At 27.7% G+C, this 22,916-nt stretch overlaps 1 protein-coding gene across 1 annotated transcript; it reads left to right on the top strand.

Moving 5' to 3' along the window:
- Positions 1-1,768: 1,768 nt before the first annotated feature.
- LOC145833881 (receptor-type tyrosine-protein phosphatase gamma-like) lies at positions 1,769-22,243 on the top strand. Its single transcript, XM_082941120.1, has 18 exons — positions 1,769-1,888; positions 2,198-2,665; positions 3,018-3,254; positions 5,658-5,808; positions 6,313-6,380; positions 7,308-7,414; positions 10,755-10,851; positions 12,579-12,694; positions 12,918-13,016; positions 15,807-15,950; positions 17,473-17,618; positions 18,494-18,629; positions 18,770-18,949; positions 19,210-19,389; positions 19,651-19,776; positions 20,574-20,705; positions 21,101-21,415; positions 21,680-22,243. Exons 1-18 carry the CDS (start codon positions 1,849-1,851, stop codon positions 21,824-21,826), a joined length of 2,889 nt encoding a protein of 962 aa, XP_082797246.1. The 5' UTR covers positions 1,769-1,848; the 3' UTR covers positions 21,827-22,243.
- Positions 22,244-22,916: the final 673 nt, after the last annotated feature.

Here is a 22,916-nt window from a genome sequence, read left to right as displayed (position 1 = left end):
GCATGATAGGTTCTCTATGGGAAGGGAAAACTAAAACAGCGAAAAAAGACTATTTTGTTTAAAATCTATCTCCTCTTACATTTTTCAAGCAATTTTTATTCAAACTTTCACAGTCTAATCTTTATACAATAACAAAAGAACGTTACTTGTAAGTTCAAAAATTTCAAGTAGAAATATATTTTTTTGACAAAAAATAAACTTTTTTTTTTAAATTTTTGTCATAAAACATTTATTTTTTTTAATTATCATATTTCATAAGTAACGTTTTTTTTCTTATAATGTAAGGAACATATCCTGAAAGTTTGAAGAATATTGCTTGAAAAATGAGGGAGGAGATAGATTTTATGTGACTTTTAAAATTTCCAAGAAAATTGACCCCGAAAAATTTGCGGTCCATACATTTTTATCAGAAACTTTTTACAAAAAATAAAATATCTCAAAAGTTAAATGATATTTTTGAATTCTATAAAAACTGGCTTAAAGTTTGTAATTAAAGCTTTCATATAAAAGCCAAAGTTTTTTTTTGTAAAAAAAAGTGTTTTACCTTTCCGTATGGCCTTAATACTAATTTCTTTAGTCTTTTGTATAATTTAAGATATGCAATATTTAATATATTATCAGTTAAGTACAGTAATCTCTGCTTGAGTACATTAAATACAACAAAAAATGTACTCAATCGAAAGTGCGTACTCAATAAATATTTTCGGCTCAACAATGCGTACCTAAGAAAAGATTACTCAGCCGAAGATTACTTCACACTGTTACATTATTTTTTTATAGTGTGTGCAGATAAACACTTTTAAGGCGCTTTTTATGAATATCTGTTCTTGAGTTTAAAGTTTTGTTTTTCTAGTGATTGGTTGCCATTGCACGTTATAATTTCATTGAACCTAGCAATTTATGTAAAATACTTTTAGTTTAAATATAGAAATGTTTTTGTACCACTTATATATCATTCGCACTTTTTAACTAAACTATACTTTTTTTTTTCCTTCAAGCTTTAAAGATAGAAAAAAAACAAGTTTAACGTTTTTTTTCAAAGTTGCTAATTGTTTTGATTTGCATTTTTTATCTCCTAGTTTAAAAAAGTATTTTTTAAACACCAATATATTTTATTGTAAAAATATACTTAAGAAGTATAAAAAACTTAAAATAGTTACGGCCCAAAAATTTTTCTTCTTTTTTTAAAAAACATTGTTCAATAACATGTTTCAAACAAAGGAATTCATGTTGATTCAACATCTCATCAATGTTTTTTTTATGTTTAACTTTTTTTTTTCTATTTCTCTCTTTTTACATTTAGTACGCCGGCGGTGATAGCTTCGGGCATTTCGTTAAATGCTCTCACGCTATAAACATAACCATCCTGTTACTATTCTTGAAACTTTTTGTTGAACTTTATTGTTTTAGATTTGATAAATATTTTATTGATAAATGTTTTTTTTTACAAAAGAGTTTATCTATAAAGCTTAGTAAGTATTAATGTAGACTTAGTTACTATTTTTGCTTTGTTCAGAAAAATAACTCGTTTGAAAGTTTTTAAAAACATCACTCGTTATCATTTAATATTTCATGGTTATATTTTGATGAAAAGTAATTTTGTTTAAGTGTTAAGTTTAATTAAGAAATTTACTAAACAATATTTGAAGCTCTACTGGTTTCTATGAATAACAGTTTTACATTGCTAAAAAATAGTTTATACAAAAAAAGTCAAGAATTTAATTCAAAGTTATATTGTATACTTAACTTTTTGAAAACTTGTATTACAGGTATTTTTTAGCTTTGTTTTATAAAGTATTAAAAAAAGAACTCTGATTGATTCAACACTGAATGGCCGATTGAAAAGTGATGATGAAAATCGTTGTGGCACTAGTCTTGCTTGCATCGGGTTAGTTACATTTGGTTGCACCTCGCAAAATTTTATTTCATCATGACTCTTATCTTCGCTGTTCATTGAACCTTGAAAAGTGTCTGTGCTACCTCTTGTTTTAAAAAACGCAAAAATTGATTTGTTTAGAAAAATAATTTAACTTTAAAAATTCTCCATAAAAACAAGTTTAAAAATATATTAACGTGTAGCAGTGTTATATGAAGTTAAACAACTTTTGTAATGAAGCTAAAATAGTTTTTAAATTTTCAGTATATTTACAAACTAGTATTAAACTTACAATTTAAAAATATATATAATGACATACAGTGATGGTGAAATGTAGACCGACTTCAAACATAACTACGAGTGGTGAGCATTCGCAAGACGAAAATTCAGTCTTAGTCACTCCCGATTTGGTGTCCCCTGAACCCGAAAAACCCACTGAAGTTGCCGAAACATCTGAAAAAATATCCAAGGTAAAAAACAGAAACCAGAAGAAATTGGAAAGACACGAGGTCATCAAAAACTCCGCTGGTGAACCTTCCGAAGTCGAGGAAAATGCTGAAAGCTCATCTGGTGACTCTGACGAAGGTGACGGAAGCTTGGAAGATGACGAAGGTGATGATGACGTCACCGCAACGTCCCAGTCGCCCGGTGTTGCCATAACGACCCATGTGCACAACACGACGACGAGCGTGTGCGCCAACGCCAAGTGCTCCAGCAACAAGGTTTGTGTCGAAGACGACAGCTTCAAACCCGGGTACAGGTGCTGCAAGAAGAAGAACTGCAGCTCAAGTTTGTTTATTGATAAATATTCAGTAGTTTATTGGTTTTTTTGTTTTAAATAGATAATATAGATAATTTGATGCAAAATTGTGTCGTGTTTACCTTTACCAAATTAGGGTAATCCATTAAATTTGAAATGCATACCCGTAAAAAGCTAAAATATGTTTACCCAGTGGTGTGTCAACTTATTTTATTTAAATTTACAATAAATTCCTATTTGTTTATTTTCTTTATTTATTTTCTTGTTTTTATTTTATATTGTAGTAAAAGTTTATTTTAGGTATTTTGTTAATTGTTAAGATTTATTGTGGAATTTACTTTTGAAATTCAAGTAACCTACAAAATAGTAATAATATTTTAGTGGTGGGAAGGTATTGTATGGACGATCCGATGATAGTAAGTCACAAAAACAAAAACTTTTCTCGCAAGCCGGAGTTCGAGAACAAGAGGCATTTCAAACCGAATAACACGATATGGGTGATGCACAACGGGTTGACATTGTACGTGATTAAATGTCAGATGAACGGAGAATGGAAGAGTGAGTTTGAACCACCACCCTATGAACCACCTTACAGACCTGATCCATTCAGTCCCCCAGGTTTGCATTTGGTTTTAGAATTAAGTTTTCGATGATTTGAACTTGTTCTGATATCAGAGTACTTAGTACGGAGATACATTATAAACGTTCTCCTGATGTACTTGATTTTATTACTAAATTTGAGTTTTAAAAATTAACTTAGTAAAGATAAAAATTTGAACTTTACTTAAATTCAACATCTAAACAGGATTTTTATTAACTTTTTATTAACATTCATAAATTTCAGGTATTATAAGGTTTAGTTTAACATAAACTTATAAATTTCAAAATTTAAATTTATTTTTAAAGTATACACTAGGTAAATTTGTTTAAAAAGAGATTATTTTTTGATGTAAACGTTTTGTTTTAAATATATTTGAATTAGTTCTAACGTCTAATAAACTAGATTTACATAAAAGCTCATTTAAACTGATGTTAAAAGAGTCACTGTGAAGTTATCCATAAACAGTAGACTAATTTATTACTGCAAGAATTATTTTCTCACATACAAATAATATACACAATGATTTTGTTTACACGCAAAGTACTGATGACAAAACTTTGGGAACTCGTAAAAAAATGCGTTTGAAGTTTTTCATCAATATAGTTTTCTGAAACAAGAAGCTATTTGATTGAAAAGCAATTGGATTGAAAATGTTTGCTAGTGCATTGTGACGTCATCACACCTATTGTTATGTTGTCAACTTGATTTTGTCGAAGGAAACAGCACTTTTTGAAGCGTGTCTGAGTGGTTTTATTTGTAAACAAAATGTAGAACGAACAAAGAAAAGTTATAAATAATGTTAGCAAAAAATGTTCTTTTCCGTTTTGAAAAGATATATTCTGGTGATAAAAATATAGCTTGAGTTGTGTTGAAAAACTTTTTTTAATTTGTCTAATTTTAGATACAGTATCAAATAGTTGAAGTTTCTTAACTCTTATGAAATTTTAACTGAAACATCTTAAGTTTATTTTTTAAAAATAAATGTTGAGCATATAAGTCAAACTAGCTATTCATAAAAATAGCTTGTTTGTTTAGTCAAACTTTTAAACAAACAAAAATTATTATATCAATAGATTAAGTCATGTTTATATTTGTTTCAAATAATAAAATGAAAGTAAAATTATTTTAATTTAGTTGTCAAAACTAAAACAGTTACCTAATAGTTTTAAAGCATAAAAAATATACAATAGCATTAACTTTAAATAATAATGATATTTAACGACTTCCTATAATTTGAATAAAAAAGTTCTAAAGGAAGTAGCTTCCTGTATAATTGCAACTAAACACACCAGTATGATTGCGTAATTACCATTAATTTTCTTCAAATTTTCAAGCTAACTGGCAGTCTTGTACTTTGGGCTAAGTGGAGCTTGAAAAGTTTTTGTGTTTTGTTTGGTAAGCTGCCAAAAAAATTTAAGTTTTCGGGCTTAAAAAAGTCATGTTATTTTTAAAATGCGTTTATTGTTTAGTATGTTTTTAACCTTGTACGATGGTTATTTGTATTTATTTGTGTAGACAAAATTATTTGTGTGTATTTGATAGAAGTGTGTAGAACTTATTAGAAACAATACCCAGTGTTTTCATATAGTTTTTACTTTAACAATTTTAAATCGAAGTTTTAAAAACTTTAAAACTTGAAAAGAAAAACACGAAAATAAAAACGCTCAGTTCATACTGGTGCAAAAGTACATTTGAAAATAAAAACTTTCTAACACCCCTTTGTCGCTCACTGTTTATTTAGGCATTCTGCAGGGTAGACGCCAAAGCCGGCATTTCGTACTTTTTAACTTCTGAAATATTTTGCTCTCTCTGTGATCATAGTGTACTTTCTTGTAATAACAACAGCTTACCTGTCCTTTTCACATCCAGCCAATTATGTTGGTTGGTCTTTTGTTTTATTAATTCTTTGTAGTTATACTGGTGGCTTTCGTTTTTATTTCGCGCAGGATGTTTACTGAGAAATATGGTATGAATTTTTATTGTTTTTGAGTTTGGTTTGTACAAGGAAAATGTTTTTGTGTTTTTTAGTTCGGTGCTTATTACATTGAATAAGTTTTTTCCTATCCGTTAAATGCTTTTAATGGTTGAACACTTGTGTTTTTAATATGTCTTTAATTATTATGTTGATAAACTTAAAAGTTATTTTGAGTTTTACAGAGTTTATACAAAAACCAAAAAATTGAAAGAAATAGAAATCATGCATAATTTACTTTCAAGTATGATTTACAGATATGTAGTTTTATATGTTTTAATTTTGTTGTTTTAGTGTTTACTTACCCAACGTAATGAATACTTCTTACAACATAAAAGTAAATACTAGCTTTATTTGTTTTGTAATTTTCTCATAACAGTTTGAAACATTACAGTTTACATAAGTTTTTTAAAACTTGAAAAGTATTTTAACAACTTTCTAAATGCAGATTCAAAAACTACAACAACTGTAGCAACAGATGACGGTTCAGGTGGTAGCAACGCCCCAGTTCAGCAAAGTCAGTTTTTGGGAGTCGTTGTCAAGGTTTTGATATGCTCGGTCGTTCTATGTGTATCTGCGTTTGCAATTAAAGTTGGTAGGTAAGTATACCTGGTTTCGATTGATTATTATTAGCAGAAAGTTAGGTAAGTTTTATTCCAATAAAAAAAAATCAGTTTTTTATGGTTGAAAAAAAAAAAAGTTTATTTTTAAAGAGTTTTTTATCCTTTAGTAAAATTTTAGGTTATTAGTTTAAACAGTGATGTATAAATCATAAAAGTATACAGTCTAAGTTTACATGTTATTAATTTAAAGAAAACAAATTTTTCAAATAGCAAAACAATGTCGAACATGAACACGAAACCTAACGTTTCAATAATAAATATTGATCTTATACGAAAGCTTTGAATAATTCATAGCATACACTAATAAACCGCCAACACACAATCTCAACTATTTGCTGCGTTTTCATAGAAAGATTATATACTCAAATCAACTAAAAACTTAAGTAAAGCTGAAATCAGGTTTTTGTTACACAGGTTTAAAGTTAATATTTTATTGCTAATTACCTGCTGTTTTAAACTCAAACTACTGATATTTCGCAGAGACCAATACTACAGAATTCGCAAGCAAAATTCTGCTCCAGAAGGAAATTTCAAAAGGCAGCAACCAGGTAATATCACAATTAATTTGTTGTACTAATTCTTATTAAAATATTTTTTAGGTTTTCTATTTGACAATAGACTCCATACATGATTATTATGATTAACATGGTTGTAAAATTAAGTTTAGTTCTTTCAAGTAATTTATTTCGAAACATGTTAAACTTAAAAGTAAATAATTTTGTTTAATTAGTTTTTATGAGCATAAATTAATCTGGCAAATTGAGTAACTAAAAACTAACAATATGTTTTTCTCTAAAATTGGATTGTTGAGAAAATTATAATTGATAAATATTTAATTTAAACTTGGTTAAAGAATTTTTTTTTTCAATGAAAATATGTTTTTTAAACAAACACACTAATGTATTTCAATATATACCGATTCATTAATAATACTTTTTTTTTAATTTATCTTATGAAAATAATACTTTTAAAAATTAAATTTAAAAAATATATCAACAATACTATAAAAATCTTCTTGTTAGATTTAAAAATAAGGGCTAAAATGTTATAAAAGCCAAATGTTGTTTTTTTAACACATTAAAAGATGTACAAACAGAATACTAAGTTTGTTTCAACATTCTTCATTGTAAAACCAAAAATAAAATAGCTTTATGCTAAAAGTTTTGTTTATGATTTTTAATAAAAAACGTATAATTTTGAATGTATTTTAAGTTTATGCATAGCATTTTATTTCAATATAAGTTTTTTTATATTTTATATCGGAAAATCGATTAGAGAAATTTCATACTTGCTCAAGTAACTTGTCAAGTTTTATACTTTGTTTATAATCACAATCATTTTAAATAATTAATAAACTGAATTTAAAATTAGATAGAAAATTGAATATCTTACTTTTTTTTCTGTATAATTATAAGTATTGCAGTTCTTTTTACATGTAAATATTATTACAGTTAAGCATTTTATACTATTTTTAGCTCCAATGCCCGACCTGACCAGCAGCTCCGTTTCTATTGACGATTTTCACAATTACGTTGCTGAACGTCATAAAGACAACGATTTCCTGTTTCTTCAGGAGTTTCAGGTTATTTATTTTGTTTATTAATACTTATAGTCTATTTTTTATAAATAAAGTATTTAGTTATCTATATCTAAACAGTAATTAAAGTCATATAAGTTTAAATAAATGATAAAATTTAATAAGTGATTCTAAATATATGTTTTTTTGTTCTAATCAGATAATCTAAGTTGTTTTAAGAAAATATTTAGTGAAGCTTATTATTTATTTACTACAAAAGTTTACAAGGTTGTGTGTTACTTGTTTTAAAGCTCTACAATGAAATATGTTATGTAAAAAGATGAAATTGCCAAATTCTCAGATCTCTTACTTTTTATACTTTCGAATCAGCCTATTTTTTTTTTAAACTTGTTTTACTATCTACAGCCGTTGAAAAATGTTTGAATCATGAAATTGTATGAAAAATGACATCAGCATGTTATTTTTTCTTAAAACGTTTTAGAAACTCTTAAATTCTTTGAAATAAAGAAAAAAGACTAGTATAGTATAAGAATAAGGTCATAAAATTTAATTTTACGCAACTATTATTTACAAAACAAAAGTTGATACAACAAAGTCAAAGCTACGATGCGGTATTACTTTTATTTTACTTGTTATGGTATTACGATCGCAAACAATTTTTTATTATATTTCGAAAACTATTTAAAATTTGTTGTTTTTTTACAAAAAAAGATTTGGCACTCTTCCGCTATAGTTTTGCAAAATTAGCTATTGCTTAATAATTGGCTTGCAACTTCTTTATAGTTTTTACATGTTTCTAAGAGTATTTTAGAAAACTATATAATTATAATCAACACTAATTCTAAATTGTACCTAAAGAATAAAAATATCCTACTGATAGAAATGAGAACTAATTTATCATAATGAAAGTTTTACCAAAAAGCAATACAAAGTAAGTTGCGTCCGCATGACATGCAAAAATTAGTTTTTTTTTTTTGGTAACAAAAGAAGAAAAAAGCCATCAAAAATGTCAAAAGGTTGCAAAGCAAAAAGCCTCCATGGCTTGTTTTGTCTGAAGTAAAATAAGCAGAGAAGAAACATCCGGCTTTTTTATGTGCACGAAATTTGAAAGGCGTCCAACAAAACTTCGCCATGTTGGATAAAAAACTCCTTTCTTTGATGTCGGCGAATCAACAATGCGGTGCTTTTCTTCCAAACAAACGGTTGTGCTATTTTTAGCGAATGAACTTTTTTTTGATTTAATTAAAGTGTCTTAAAGTTTGTCTTAAAGTGTTGTGATACTCTAAATTACAAGTTTATTTTGTGGTAGCTTTTCTTGAGTTTTAAATATTGTAGCAAAATTGAAGTTTAAATAGTTTAATTTTCTTAAAAATTCCATCAAGTAGTAGCAGAATTTAAAAATACTAATTTTGTTATGTTTTACAAAAACCTTAATTAAAATAGATCATATAGAAATTATTAATGATTTATAATTATAACTATGAGAAAATTAAATTATCACTACTAATGGTTTTGATTTAAATTTTAATTGTTTACCTTCTTGGTTACTTTAACTTTTCACAATCAAGTATTTAAACACTTGTCGTATTTATACAATAGTTTATGTTATAGTTGATCGCGTTAGATGCTATATAAAAAAATAAACTTTGTTTAGCAGTCATAATGTTACCTAAACACAAAATAAAAAATGTTTTTTAGCAATGAGTGGATATTATTCTTAAGTAGATCATTTTAAGTGTAAGTAAATTTGAGAAGGTCACGATTTTATATAGAAACCTGTCGACATCGCAGCTGTTGTTAAAAGCAACTTTGTTGCGTCACACCATAAAGATACTTCCTGTTTACATTCGCACTTCCGATTGACACATTAAAACACTTACCGTGAACCGAAAGTAGAGTGTTACTTGTTTTTTATTGTTGTGGTGTTAGTTTGTTATTTTAAGGTGAAAATTGATTTTGTTTGATGCGGTCAAATCAACAGCTATGTTGTAGTTAAAGTTTATTTATAATTTAGTTCCTGTACAATAAAAGAAGTCACATGTTTTCACTATTATTTTATTTTTGTTAGTTCTTGAAAATATATTGTTTTTTAAATAGAGGTATATTTATTTACCTTAAAAAATACTTTTAAAGTTAAAAATCTTATAGTTTTATTTTGAATGCTAAAACCAGAGCTGCATAAATAAATAGTCTATTTAGTTATCTTCTCACCAACTAACAAAAAGTGTCTTTGTTTTGTAAGTTATGTTACTGAAAACTACATTTCCACTCAGTCTTAGATTCAACAGTTTGCATTTAGTTTTTTTTTTTGCATTCAACCTAAGCTGTTGTCTTTTGTTCAGCCAGCACTGTTTACAGCAGCGCCCAAAACTGCCTCAATTTAAATCAAGTCCAACTAAATCAAACAATAAACTAATAATATCATAACGTGCCATCGGAGCTCTCTTCACGGTGCGAACCGCGGCGAACGTGCGCTGCTGCCATCATTAACTGCCACCGATTAATCCAACAATAGCGGCTTGCACCTGTTCTCACACACGCGATGTTATTGGTGCTCGCACATATCCGATTATCGTGCAGCTACAATGTGTCGAGCTTTCAGGCTCAGTTGCAAATGTTAAGTTGGCGAGATTACCGGTGTTTTGCTGTGGCTGTCTATCTCGAAGCTCTCAGTTTTTGTTGTGCAGACGCCGTGTTACTCTTAATTAAGGTGTACATCAGTTTTAATGTCTTTACAAGACATAAAGATAGTTACATCCGCAATATTTTTAAACCCGTAAAAAAGCTATTAAAATAAGACGTTGTATAAATGTTTATAATGCTTAAATGCCGGCTAGTCTGCATATCTTGCAAAATTCAGCAGTTTGCAGAAATTACTTTCGATCAATGTAATAGGTTGAATAAGTATTACTAATTGTATTATTTTATTTATGGTAAACTAACTGTATTGTTTATTGAAATAACTTAAATATTCTTGCAAAGTACATTATGACGTAATAAAGAATTGAACCACAGGAAGTGATCGAGTGCCTCTACTTAATATTGCTCAAGTGTTTAAGTTGTTCCCTAAATTACCCATTTAAACGATCATAACTTGATTTGCTTGAAAATTTGTTCGAATTGTTTCAACATAGTTGCTAATTTTGATGTTATCTTCGAAATACTATATATATCTTTCAAAATAAATATTTGCAACTTTTAGTAATAGCATTAAAAATTCAAAACTATTTTTTGATAACACTTCTGAAGTATAAACAAACTACTTTAGTGTATGATTAAATTACTTAGGCAAAACAAAAATTTCAACCCGTTTTGCAGTAAAATTTGTTTTAACTTTTATGCATAAGATAAGTTCGTTAGATCTTACTTTTTATTATATCGACAGAACATTCAAGCTGAATCAGCAGCTCAGCATTACACTACTCAAGCTTCTAATTTGAGGGAAAATATTGACAAAAATCGATACAACAACATTGTTGCTTGTAAGTTGTTTCTTGTGTTTTAGTAATTTTTTAAGTTGATAATACTAAAGTGATTTAAATACAAAAGCGTATATTAAAAGCAAATTCAAGCTAACATCAAAATTTTAGTTCATTTTTTAATTTTTGTTTTTAAAAATTAACTTCTGCAACTAAAAGCTTAAGTTTTTTTCTAACTAGGTTTGATTTATAAAAACTGCCACTAAAAAGTACTACTAATAAAAGTTAGTTATACTTTAAAACATATCAGAGTTCTTACTATTAAACTGTTTTTTGGTTGTTGTATTTTTTCTTTAGTTTTAAGACTTTATTTCCATTTAGTAGCTTATATTCTAAATTTTGCAGAATATACATTCTGAGTTCTAACTTTAAAAGTAGCACCCCAATAAATGTTTTAAAATTTTTAAATAACTGTAAGCGGCGTATTGTGTTTATTACCAACTCACTACCAATTGGATTACCACACATTGTGAAAATGAACAAATGAAACTATTTGTTAATGAAATTCTCATTCATTATTTATTACTCAATGCGACTTTTGACAATGAATAATCTTTTCCTTTTTATTCGCTTTTTTAGTGTTGCTTTAACTGGCATTTTGCCTGCTTTTGTTTCTTTATTTGCTTAATCTGCTGTTTTAATGACTGAACAGAAATTTCTTTCTCTTTGTCCGTTATTAAGATTATTTCAAAAACTTATTGTTAAACATTTCTTAATAAAATAACAACATTTTTTTGACATTTTAAATCGTTTTTCTGTAATGAAAATTTTTGTAGCATACTTATTCAGATCTTTTTGATAAGTTTTAGTTTATTTTAAGTAAAACTAAGTTTATTGATACTTCGAACCAAAATTTAAACTTATTTTAGACTTAAAGTATTTTCAGTAAACTTTTATACAGTTTGCTAACAAAAGTTTTTTGTAATCGAAATTTATAAAAGCAGAAAGTTATAAGCATCAACTTAATGGTTTTTTGATGAAGTTTTGATGAATCTAACCAACTAAAACTAGTTCCGAAAAACTTCCCACATTTTACTTTTATAATGAAACTAATTGGTACTTGAAAATCGCAAAAGTCGTCATTTTAAACCAATTAGTAAAACGCTTAATTAAGCACTCGACACACAGCCAACTTCTCTCTGAAATCCTCAACACAAAATTTCCCGTTTTCGCTCGAACAAATTTCCGATGCGACTCTTCGAAGACTGTGGTTTTATTTTCCTGTGCAAGCTCCCGCAATTGCAGTGAAGAAATTCACATGTGAAACATCATCGGCATATGTCGCATGCATATGCTGGTGGGATTTGCGCTTCCTGCGAGCCCATATGCGGCCACTGTGACGCATTAACAACCGCACGCATGTTTATACCGGCTCGTTTTATGTGTATTGTGGAAAACGCGAGCTTTATTAGCAATTACTTGGCAGTTTACAGTTTCCTGTTGTAATTGAAAGAGGATGAACTTTATTAAAAGCTAATTGTACCTTGAGATTTATGCTTAGTTTTTGGTAATATAATTATGTTTAGCTGATTCTGTGTAGATTTCAAATTTAATTATATAGCTTATTTTTTATTAGATTGCGTAGGGACTGTTATTCAAAAAAGTTTTATGTACTATATTTCACAAGAGAACAAATAATTTGTTACAAAATAAATATTTTCTAAAGTATTCAGTTTGTTTAAAAATATGTTCATTTTAAATTTTCATACTATCTTCTTTTAAATTTACAGACGATCACACCAGGGTTCATTTGAAAGACTCAAAAAAACATGCATCACATTTTGATTATATAAATGCCAATTATGTATCTGGATTCACTGGACTTCAAGACTTCATTGCATGTCAGGTTAGAATAAATTGTTTTTTATTAGCTAAAAAGAATCATGTATACCAACTGAAAAATGATTAAAAAATCTGATGACTATAAAAACTTTTTTGAGTTTTTTTTAACTTAAGTGAAATATTTAGTTAAGAAGTACTTTTTTTTGCAAAACTAAACATAAACTTAACTTTATAATTTTATAAAGTATAATAATTAAGTTAAGAATATATCAATAATATATAATTAGGGCCCATTACCGTCAACATTCAGTGATTTTTGGGAGATGGTTTGGAACAACAACGTGAACACACTGGTCATGGTCACCAACCTCGTCGAAAACGGAAGAGTTAGTTAATTGCTGTTTGAAAACTACATTGTGCTCAATATTAACCTATTTTTTTATCGACACCATCCGTTAAGCCTTTAATACTTTTATTTTCTATTCAAAATGTAAGCCAAAATTTAGAAAATCTGCTAGACATACCAGTATTATGTTAGTTAAAAATTAAAAGGTTGAATTACTTTAAGATGTAAGGTTAATTGCCGACTTGAGTCGAAAACCAGGCAGGGGCAACATCATTCAACACTCGCGATAACAAGATAACACAAAAGGAAGGAATTATGTTTGCTCTGACAAAGTGTTGAAATGGTGTTTAGGCCTGTCGCTATGACGTGCTTATCTTAATACATATCCGCTGTTTATTTGTAATTGTGCAGTTTGTTCACACACTCATATTTTTTTATTAGTAGTCAATAACAAGTCCGACTGCAAAACTGAAAATTAAGAAATGTTTTCATTTTACCTTTGTAGTTATAACAGTTTTTAACGTAAATAAATACCTTAAATTTGTTAACTTGAGTTTTTGTTATTAACCAACTTTAACGCTATTTTGATTAATAAGTTTAGGAATTCGTAAACTAATAGATAAAGGGCATGGTAATCCTGGGTAAATATTTAATAAAATTTTGTATAAAATTAGTTTTTATTTTAGCCGCCGGTAGAAGTAAACATAAATTTTGAAACTCTGAATAACAAAAACTTTATTTTTCGGATAAGCTTGAACATTTGACAACTTTGAAGCTGAAATGTTTATCAAACCTTCACAATACTCCGGCTGTTTTGATATCTGACCGACGTTTTCTAATAACGTCACAAGAATAATGGTAAATAACTTGCAGCCCGACAATGTTTATACAAGTTTGCTTATGTAGGCGCTGTTCAAATGCAATGAAGCGAGAATTTGTTGATGTTTTCGGTAATATTCTTTGTCACACTGAGCCTACTTGTCAAAAATGGATATGTTCGAACGAGCTAATGTAAACTTTGACATCTAACTTCGTAATTTAAATTAAAAAATGTTATAAACTTTTTTGTACCAATATTTACTAGGTCGGTGTTTTTTTTTTGCTTTTTAATTATGATTTTCCATAGTTTAGTCATGTTTTTTTTATTTTTTTGATAGTGATAGACTTTTTAAAGTTTGTTCTATAGCTAAATTCATCTAGTATAAAAGGTTTTTGTTTTGATATTAAAATAAGATCTATCAAACACAAAGTATAAATTTTTTTTTTTACTCATAATAGAACAAAAATAATAACAACAATGAACAGAAATAAATTACTAGTGTTTGTTTTGTAGACTTAGCTTTAATTTGACTAAAAAATCAGTTAAGCTTCGAGTTGGAACTTTATAATAGTAAAACAAGCATGAGTGTAAACAAATGTTGAAAGCGAGTTGTTATCAGCTGCATAGATATGAGTTATCACTGCAGCTTATCGTGTCACCTTCTTATCTTTAAACATGTCCGCGCAGTATTACCCTTCCAGACCTAACTCGAAATATCGCGGTTTTCAAATTGATTTTGTTTGATCCTATTGATAATTTATGAAAATGAGATCTTTTTAACTTATAAGAAAACAAATACTCATAACAAGGCATTATGTACTTATTATAAAGTACTTTTATTTAAAACAATATTTTACAACATTTATAGATGATTAAAAGGCATTTATTTGATTTTGGTATATACCATAAGCTAATTTTCTTACCTAGTTCTAATTATATTCAAAATATAAGATGTCTCTGCTCAATTTGGATTTTATTTTCTAACCATGTTTACTCACAAACTTATGCGAAAAGTTTACGATCTTTTTATCTGAAGCTTTGAATTATTTAGTATCAAACAGGAACTTTGATAATAATTACCTAAGCTCTACTTCCGGAGTAAAAAGGTATTTACCAAAAATGATTCAACCGTATATTTACAGCAACTAATACAATCTTACCAAAACTGTTTTAAATGTCAATGTTAACATTTCAATATTGTGTAGGATTTAGACATTATTTGATTAACTTAAATATTTCAAATTGGTTTTGACGATTTCATTTGAAACTGAAGTTTAAATAAATAATAAAATGTTACTTAAACATCTTTATGAACAACTTTCCTCTGAATGTGTATGTAATTTTGTTTGATACTATTTCAGTATGCATGAGTATTAATTAAAGTTTGATTTATGTGTCAGTTAACAATTATGAAATTAAAAAGTCGTATTTAGAAAATAAACATGTTTTTATTTTTCATTCTTTAAAAAGTCAGTAACAGTTTTAAAATATATATGGTTTACTAATAATGTGATATGTTACTTTAATACTTTGCTAATTACGCGAAAGGATGTTTTTTAATTAAAACTTTTTTTTTCGAAAGTAATTTTATATTACCCACTAAAATTATAATTAATACTCTTACAATGTTTAAAATTTTACTGCTAATTTTTCTCTAAATTTGCAACAAATTTGAAATTAATTAATCCAACTTCATGAATAAACTATAAAAAGTTTTTTAGCTTGTGATTATAGTATAATTTATTAACTTGATGAACATTTTTTTTATGTTATATATTTGTATAAAACTTAATTCAAAGAAATATAATAGCTAAGTTTATTTTTAAACTGTTTTTCAATCAATCGCTACTAAAACTATGAGTTAGCGAACCTAGTTTACTATACTAACAGTTTTCTAAACACTACCTTATTTTACTTAAAAGTAGACACCAATATTTTAGAAACCAGTTTTTTTACAAGAATATCGATTTTTTAAAAGTTAAACTTTTGTAATTGAAAAATATTAAACAGAGAAAATGCGATCAGTATTGGCCAACTGAAGGTAAAGAAACCTACAAACACATAACAGTATCTCACAAACATACTGAAGTATTTGCTCACTACACTGTCAGAACCTTTATTATAAAGAACAACAAAATCACTAAAATGCCCACTGTTAGTTGTAACTTATATATATACTAAATGTTTAATTAAAAAAAAAAGTATTAAGCATTACAAAAAAAAAATTATTGTATGTAAATTTTTACTTAATCTATTAATGACTTGTACTATATAGACTTTAACATATATATATACATTTTTTTCTTATTATAAAACTTATTTAAAAACTATGTCGTTTAATTATTTTGAATTAATTTTAAAATTTATATATTTTCATAATTAAAATACATTATAATTTTTTGTAACTTAAATATTTTAAGATTTAGAATATTTTATTGGTTTTGAATTTTAACTAAATAACCTGATAGCACACTTTAAAATTATAATAGTAAACTGTTTGTTGTATATGTTTTTTTATATTCTACCAAATATTATGCAAGAAAATATTTTATCAAGTTATCGATGAACTTAACTTTAAGAGCAGATAGAATTACAGCCTTTAAAAATATTTTGTTTTTTCATGTTTAAAATAGTTTTATATATTGGTTTATTTTAGTACTGATTGACAAACCTAAATGTTGGCTGTTTATTCACAACGATTGAAGTTTTAAAATGCAACTTAATTTAATACCTTAATTTATTGCATTTCCTTGACTGATATTTATTATTAAAAAAAAGCTGAAAATAAATGTGGGAAAAAAGTCAGTGAGCCGATATCTTGGATTGAAACGGAAACTAACTTTGATATTTTTTTTCTTAAACCTGTTTATAAGGCATATCAAATTATCCCTTATTGCCTTAATGGTTTCAATTAAGGGTTTTGTAGTTATTTCATTTATTTTTATTTTAAGCTGCATTTCGTTGTTGTTAATCTATTTATTAGATTAGTAAAAAACGATTGTAAAATCAAAAATATGTTACTAACTTATTTAGTAATAAGTTAAAATAAATAGTTTGTTCAACTTGTTCATGTTTTTTTTTTCTGTTCACTTTTAAGTAATAAAATTTTTATTTTGACTTAAAACTGGCTTAAGTATATAACACTTGTTCATACAAATTATTGAATTATAAAGGTTGATAAACAAAAAAAAAATTACTGTTAAGTTAAAGTTATTTATAGGAACTGTAAATATCCTTTCAAAGATATGTATATAAAAATATTTAAAACAATACTGTTATAATAGTTTGTTTTAAAATTACTTCTTACATATTTTGTTATCAGTTTGTAAAAGTTTCTTTGTTCAAGTGTCTATTTATTAACAGTTGTTTTTTTTTTCAAAACAAATTAAACTGATTGCTAGCTTTATTTTCAGTAAAACACAGTTGAAAAAAAATTAATTATAAGCAAAGAGCTCTACAGGGCAAAACTTTGTTTTGTAAACAATTTCTTCGAAATATTAAATTTCTATTTATCTCATTTAACTTAAGTCTAGAATTCAATTTTTGCTCCTAAAATAAACTAAAATTGTACAATATAAAAACGCAGTCAGTAATTACTTTCTTGTGTTTAACCAGTAAACCCACAAAACAAATAGTTAGTTTGTAAAACAAATAATTGAAAAAAAATTTACAACAGAAGTCGTCATACGACAGAAAAGTAGTTCAGTACCACTACACACAATGGCCTGATCACGGCACTCCAGACTACCTGCTTCCTGTGCTTTCCTTCGTGCATGCCTCTTCGTTTGGAGAACGGCAAGCTCCTATTGTGATACATTGCAGGTAGTTTTGCTTCGATTGTTTCTATGTGAAAATATTAAAGCTTTTTTTTTCTTTATTCTAAATTGAAAATTTTTTTAAATATACTTAGTTTAAGTTGATTTATTTATTTTAATTTTTTTTAGTTTTTCTGAATAAAGAAAAAATTATTGAAATAATGTATTAAAACTCATAACTAATTAATTTTAGAACTAAAAATAAAACTGCATTAACTCATTCAAATGTGTAACTAAATAATTTGATGAAGTGGGTGCACACAACTTGAAGTGTTAGCAAACACTCAAACCGCCGGAACTCTCAATCTGTGTGCGAAGTTTACTTTCGTTCGTTCTTTATTCGAACCACTTCGTTTCACACAATGACGCATCGTCGCGTTACAGTCAATTTTGTGCGAACCTTCTGGTAAATATTTGAACCAATATTTGTTTCCTACCACTTCGATTGGAAATTTTCTCGCCCGAACCGATACTGATCTGCTATCTAGTGTTTGCTTATGTCAATTTGAAGGATTACAAAGCCATTGGCCTATCTTAGAAATGCTTTTAAATTGCCTGAAATTGTTTATGCCGGGGCTTTCTAGCCTTAAACTAAATAACAATCAATCACCCCTAAAGCTTGTTCGTTCCATTCACTTTAATTGTGATGTCATATTGACGACCACTTCTTGCTGATATTTTCATTGATTTATTGAGTCTATCTGTTTGCCTAACTTTTCTAACAGACACATTTAAAATATCTTATAAAAGAAGTAACTTATTTTAAAGTCTACTAACTATATCTGTTTTAAACGTTATCGGTAAATCCTTAGTTTTTTAATTTATGAATTTAATTTAAATTTTTAAGCAATGTTAAAAAAAAATAATTAAAAAAAACCTCAGCGCTGGAGTTGGTAGAACAGGCACATACATAGCAATACAATCCATGATACAAATGTTGAAGACCACTGGTAGCGTGAATGTGCCGACTTTTCTCAGACATATAAGAACACAGCGTAACCTACTCGTACAAACACAAGTTTGTTATCTTTTAACCTTTACATAAAAACAACGAATAAATAAAATACAATTTAATTTTTACCTATAAACCAAGTTTTTATTAAAGATTACGAAAATTAAAGCTTGCTAAATATAAACATGTACAATGTTGTTTATTAGGATCAGTACATATTCGTGCACGATGCAATACTGGAGTATATAAAAGTTGGAAATACAGAAATAAGCAGAAAAGAACTTCTTTCATACTACAACTTGTTATTGAAAAACAACAATTGGAAAAACAAAAAAGATGAAGACCCTCTTAGAAAGCCTAAAAACAAAATCGAAAAGCAGTTTGAGGTTTGCTTACCATTAGGACCTATTGTTTAAGTATCAAATTTAATATCCTTATATCTAATAGTTGTATCAACACAACTTTGGAAATAAGATAATTTTTTTCAAAGTTTTCATACCAGAGTTAAAGTAATACTTGATTAAATTTACCTTTATGGTTATCAATATTGAAAGTATAAAGCTCTTACCTTAACCGATTTTTTTTTTTAAGAGATGAGTATTTGTTTTTTCAATGTATTAGCATCTAAAGTTGCAATATTTGACAGCACATGAAGAAGTATCTGCATGGTAACCATGGTGACGCAAGCTACGCTCAGCATAACAGCCACAAGAACAGAGAGGGCGCTGTTGTGCCGGTTTACAAAACTGCTGTTAAACTGCATCACCACCACTGCATGATGCCTAACAAGGACAACGATGAGTATATAAACGCTTCGTATCTTCAGGTTTTTAATTAAGTACTAAAAGTAATGTTTGAAAAATTAAACTTAAAGATTACTACTAACGTCAATTCTAACATTATTGGTATATCAAGTTTCGTGAATAAATCTATTTTCTGATATCAAGTTTTAAGATTTATATTAATGTCTGACTTTGGAATCACGTTTTTGCTTAAGTAAATTTTTTACTTGTTTTTTCAACCCATTCCCAGATTACATGATTTTACTTTTTATTTACATTGATTAACCAACGAAACAACCGAACAGGGATATCGTAGTAGCAAAGATTACATTGTAACTCAAGTTCCAATGGAAACAACCAGGAAAGACTTCTGGCAGCTTGTTTGGGATGCTAATTGCTCCACCATTGTCACATTGGGAGACCAGCAGTGGGTTAGTGATTTTATATTTGATTTTTTAAAGTAAAAAATTTATACTTAACATGAACTAGCAAAAAATTTCGAATATTTTAAATGCTAAAATCAGCTATTAAGTTATAATTTTTGACTGCATTTTTTGAGCTACTAAAGTTTAGATCAATTTAGTTATTTGTCAGTATTTACTTTCATCATCAAGAAAATACTAAAAAGTTAAACTTTATCTGTAGTTTAATTTTTTTTAGCTAATTTAAGCACTCAAATTGTCGAAATAATATTTTTTAATAAAGTTATGAAAGGTGTCGAAAACATTATCCAAAGCTCAAAATTTGTTACGTTATAAAGTTAAGCTTTCTTTTTATCGCTGAATGATCAAATTGAATTTTAACGGATGACTGTATGAATCACAACAAGATTGTAAACTGACACACCTTATTTAGATAATAAACAAGATTTTTTTACTAAAAATTAAAACGTTGTGTTTTATACATTTTGACTGAAATTAAAAAAAAAAGTTTGTTTTAAACAGATTATAAAACTAAATTAATATGGTATTGTTTTTTTTCTTTTAGTTTTTTTTGTAGTTTTACTAAAAATATCTATATTATGATGTTCAGTTTTTTTTCATATAGTTTAGCTTGCATGAAAATAGAAGGTATTACAAATATAACATTAAAAAATAGTTAAAACTTTCTACATGTTTTTTTTTCTTAGTTTATATAAAATCAATAGATTTTAGTAAAAAGGTTAAATTATACAGGATAACAATAAACACTTAATTTTTACAACTTTAAAAATAAGACAAAATTTCAGGACAACGAAACAGACAACTTCTGGCCATCAATCGACCAATCCTCACAATTTTCCTCATTCAAAGTCACGTTCAGTCAGGAAGAATCACAAGATGAAGTCATAATAAGATCTTTCGTGCTCGAAGCCACCAAGGTAAGCTTATTCAATCTAGCTGGGAAAATTTATATACAGGGTGGCCACAAAAACTGGAATCCTGGAAAAAACCTGTAATTTTAAACCATTTTTACATGTATAGTAGTAAAATTTTGAATTGACACGAAAAATCTATCGTATAGAATAAAAATTATTAAAAAACACGTTTAAAGTAGCTTTACAGTATCTTTTCAATATCCTTGATAAATTCAATGTTGTTGTACTACTTGAGACATTTTTTAACTTTTTTATATTTCTCAAAAACTACCAGTGGCCCCCTTGTATATATTGGTTTTTTTAACTACTTAAGCATACTTTAAATATTCGTGTTTTTACATAAAATCTTTAAAGAATATTAGACTGTTTTATATTTTGACTTAATTTCTCACTTTCAGGACGACTACGTGCTGATGGTGCGTCAGTTCCACATCAAGCTCTGGAACAGAAAATCCCCCTCAAACGAAAACAAGCGGTTGGTGGCGCGAGTAAGCAAGTACAGCGCCGGAAAGGAGGGCACGACCATCGTCATGTGCCGAAACGGAGGGACGCCCAGCGGTCAGTTCTGCTGCTGGTCGTCCATCCAGCAGAGGTTGGACGCGGAAAACCGGGCCGACGTGTACCAGTGCGCGGTCCTGGCCTGCCAGATGCGCCCGGGCGTGTTTTCGGGCATCGAAGACTTGTGGTACTTGTACGAAGCCGCAGTCGTAGAGGTAATTGTCTCTATACTAAGATTTTAAGTTAATTAGAATTAAATTGTTCAGCCAAACTTTTCTAATATTTCAATCTAATGAAATAATGTCGTTTTTCTGTTCAAATAACATAGCTTGAATTTGATGTCTTTTGAAGTATAATTTAAATATGTTTGAAAAATTAACAGCTTACATACCGTATCATTTCTATCTAAACATAACAATATCTTTTATTTTCTGTTGATAACACTAGAACTTTTGTCTTATAAATCTATTAATTTTCAGGCTAAGTCAAAGATGTCATCAACAGGGGGGAACGCTTCTGCAGTTGCTAAGCAACAATCTAACAACTCGTCCCCTGACCTCGTCAGGCACAACTGTGACGTAACAAAAGAGGAAGAAATTACGCTGCTCGGTCTCAAAAAATCGTGATAGTAACGTCACGACTGAAGTTTTTATCAGAGAAGTCAGAAATTGCCAGAAACAAATATGAAGAATGTCGAAGTTTTATTGAAATCGAAATTGAATACTGCTGATGTCAAAAGTGTACTTTTTATTGAACTCAAACAAAGACTGGTGCTTAAGTTTTGTAGATTATGCTCGTTTTATTTTTTGCTTTCACCATCAATTGTAATCTATATTGATAAATGTCAGATAGTGCTTATTCATTTTAAATGGTTTACATCAAGTTTATTTTTTAATCTGTAATTTTGTTCATTTATACATTTGGATTGACTTATTTTTTTTCATATATTCTATTATTTCATTAAATTCATATTTATGTTGCTTATATGAATAATATATGTGTCATTTGATAGCGAAAGTTTACTAATATAATGAAACAGGTTAGAATTAAACGGCTTTAAATAACAATAAACCATCATTAAAAAAGAAAATTAAATTAGTTTAAAAAAAAAACTGTAATACCTTAAAGAAAAAAAAAACACTTAAGAAGCTTCTGTTTTAACATTTTTTAACTAATCATATTAAACTACATATCTTCTTTATATTAAGTATACTCCAAAAGTAAGCCACTAACATAAGTTAGAGGTTATAAATAGTAAAATTCGCGACCTAAAATAAATTTAGACAAGTCTTGACTTTTGTGACACCGACTAATAGTTTTAAGTCAAAACCGGATGTTAATTTAAACTGTCTGAAAGATATGTTTTTAAAGAAAATGTACAGTACATAACAACCTGTGTTTTTTCTTATTTTTTAATAAACTTTAATTCAGCAATTTAAAGTAAAATATTGAATGTTTCATAATAATGACTAAAAATTTTTACAATGTGTAAAAAGCTACAAAAGGTTAAAAGTGTAATAGATACAAGACCGGTTGAAATATTATATTAAACATATGTTAACTTTACTCATGTTTTCCCAGAATAAGTAGGATTAGTTGCATCAGCAGTTTACATAAAAATACGGAAAAAAATTGTTATTTAATCATGAAATTTAAAATGTTTTTACGTAACTAAATGTTTCTTAAGGCTAGTTTTATATAAGTTGTTCTTACATG

Source organism: Thalia democratica, chromosome 4, assembly GCF_965202585.1.
Source record: "Thalia democratica chromosome 4, ktThaDemo2.hap1.1, whole genome shotgun sequence".
Lineage (NCBI taxonomy): Eukaryota > Metazoa > Chordata > Thaliacea > Salpida > Salpidae > Thalia > Thalia democratica.
This window is presented reverse-complemented; position numbering and strand designations above follow the sequence as displayed.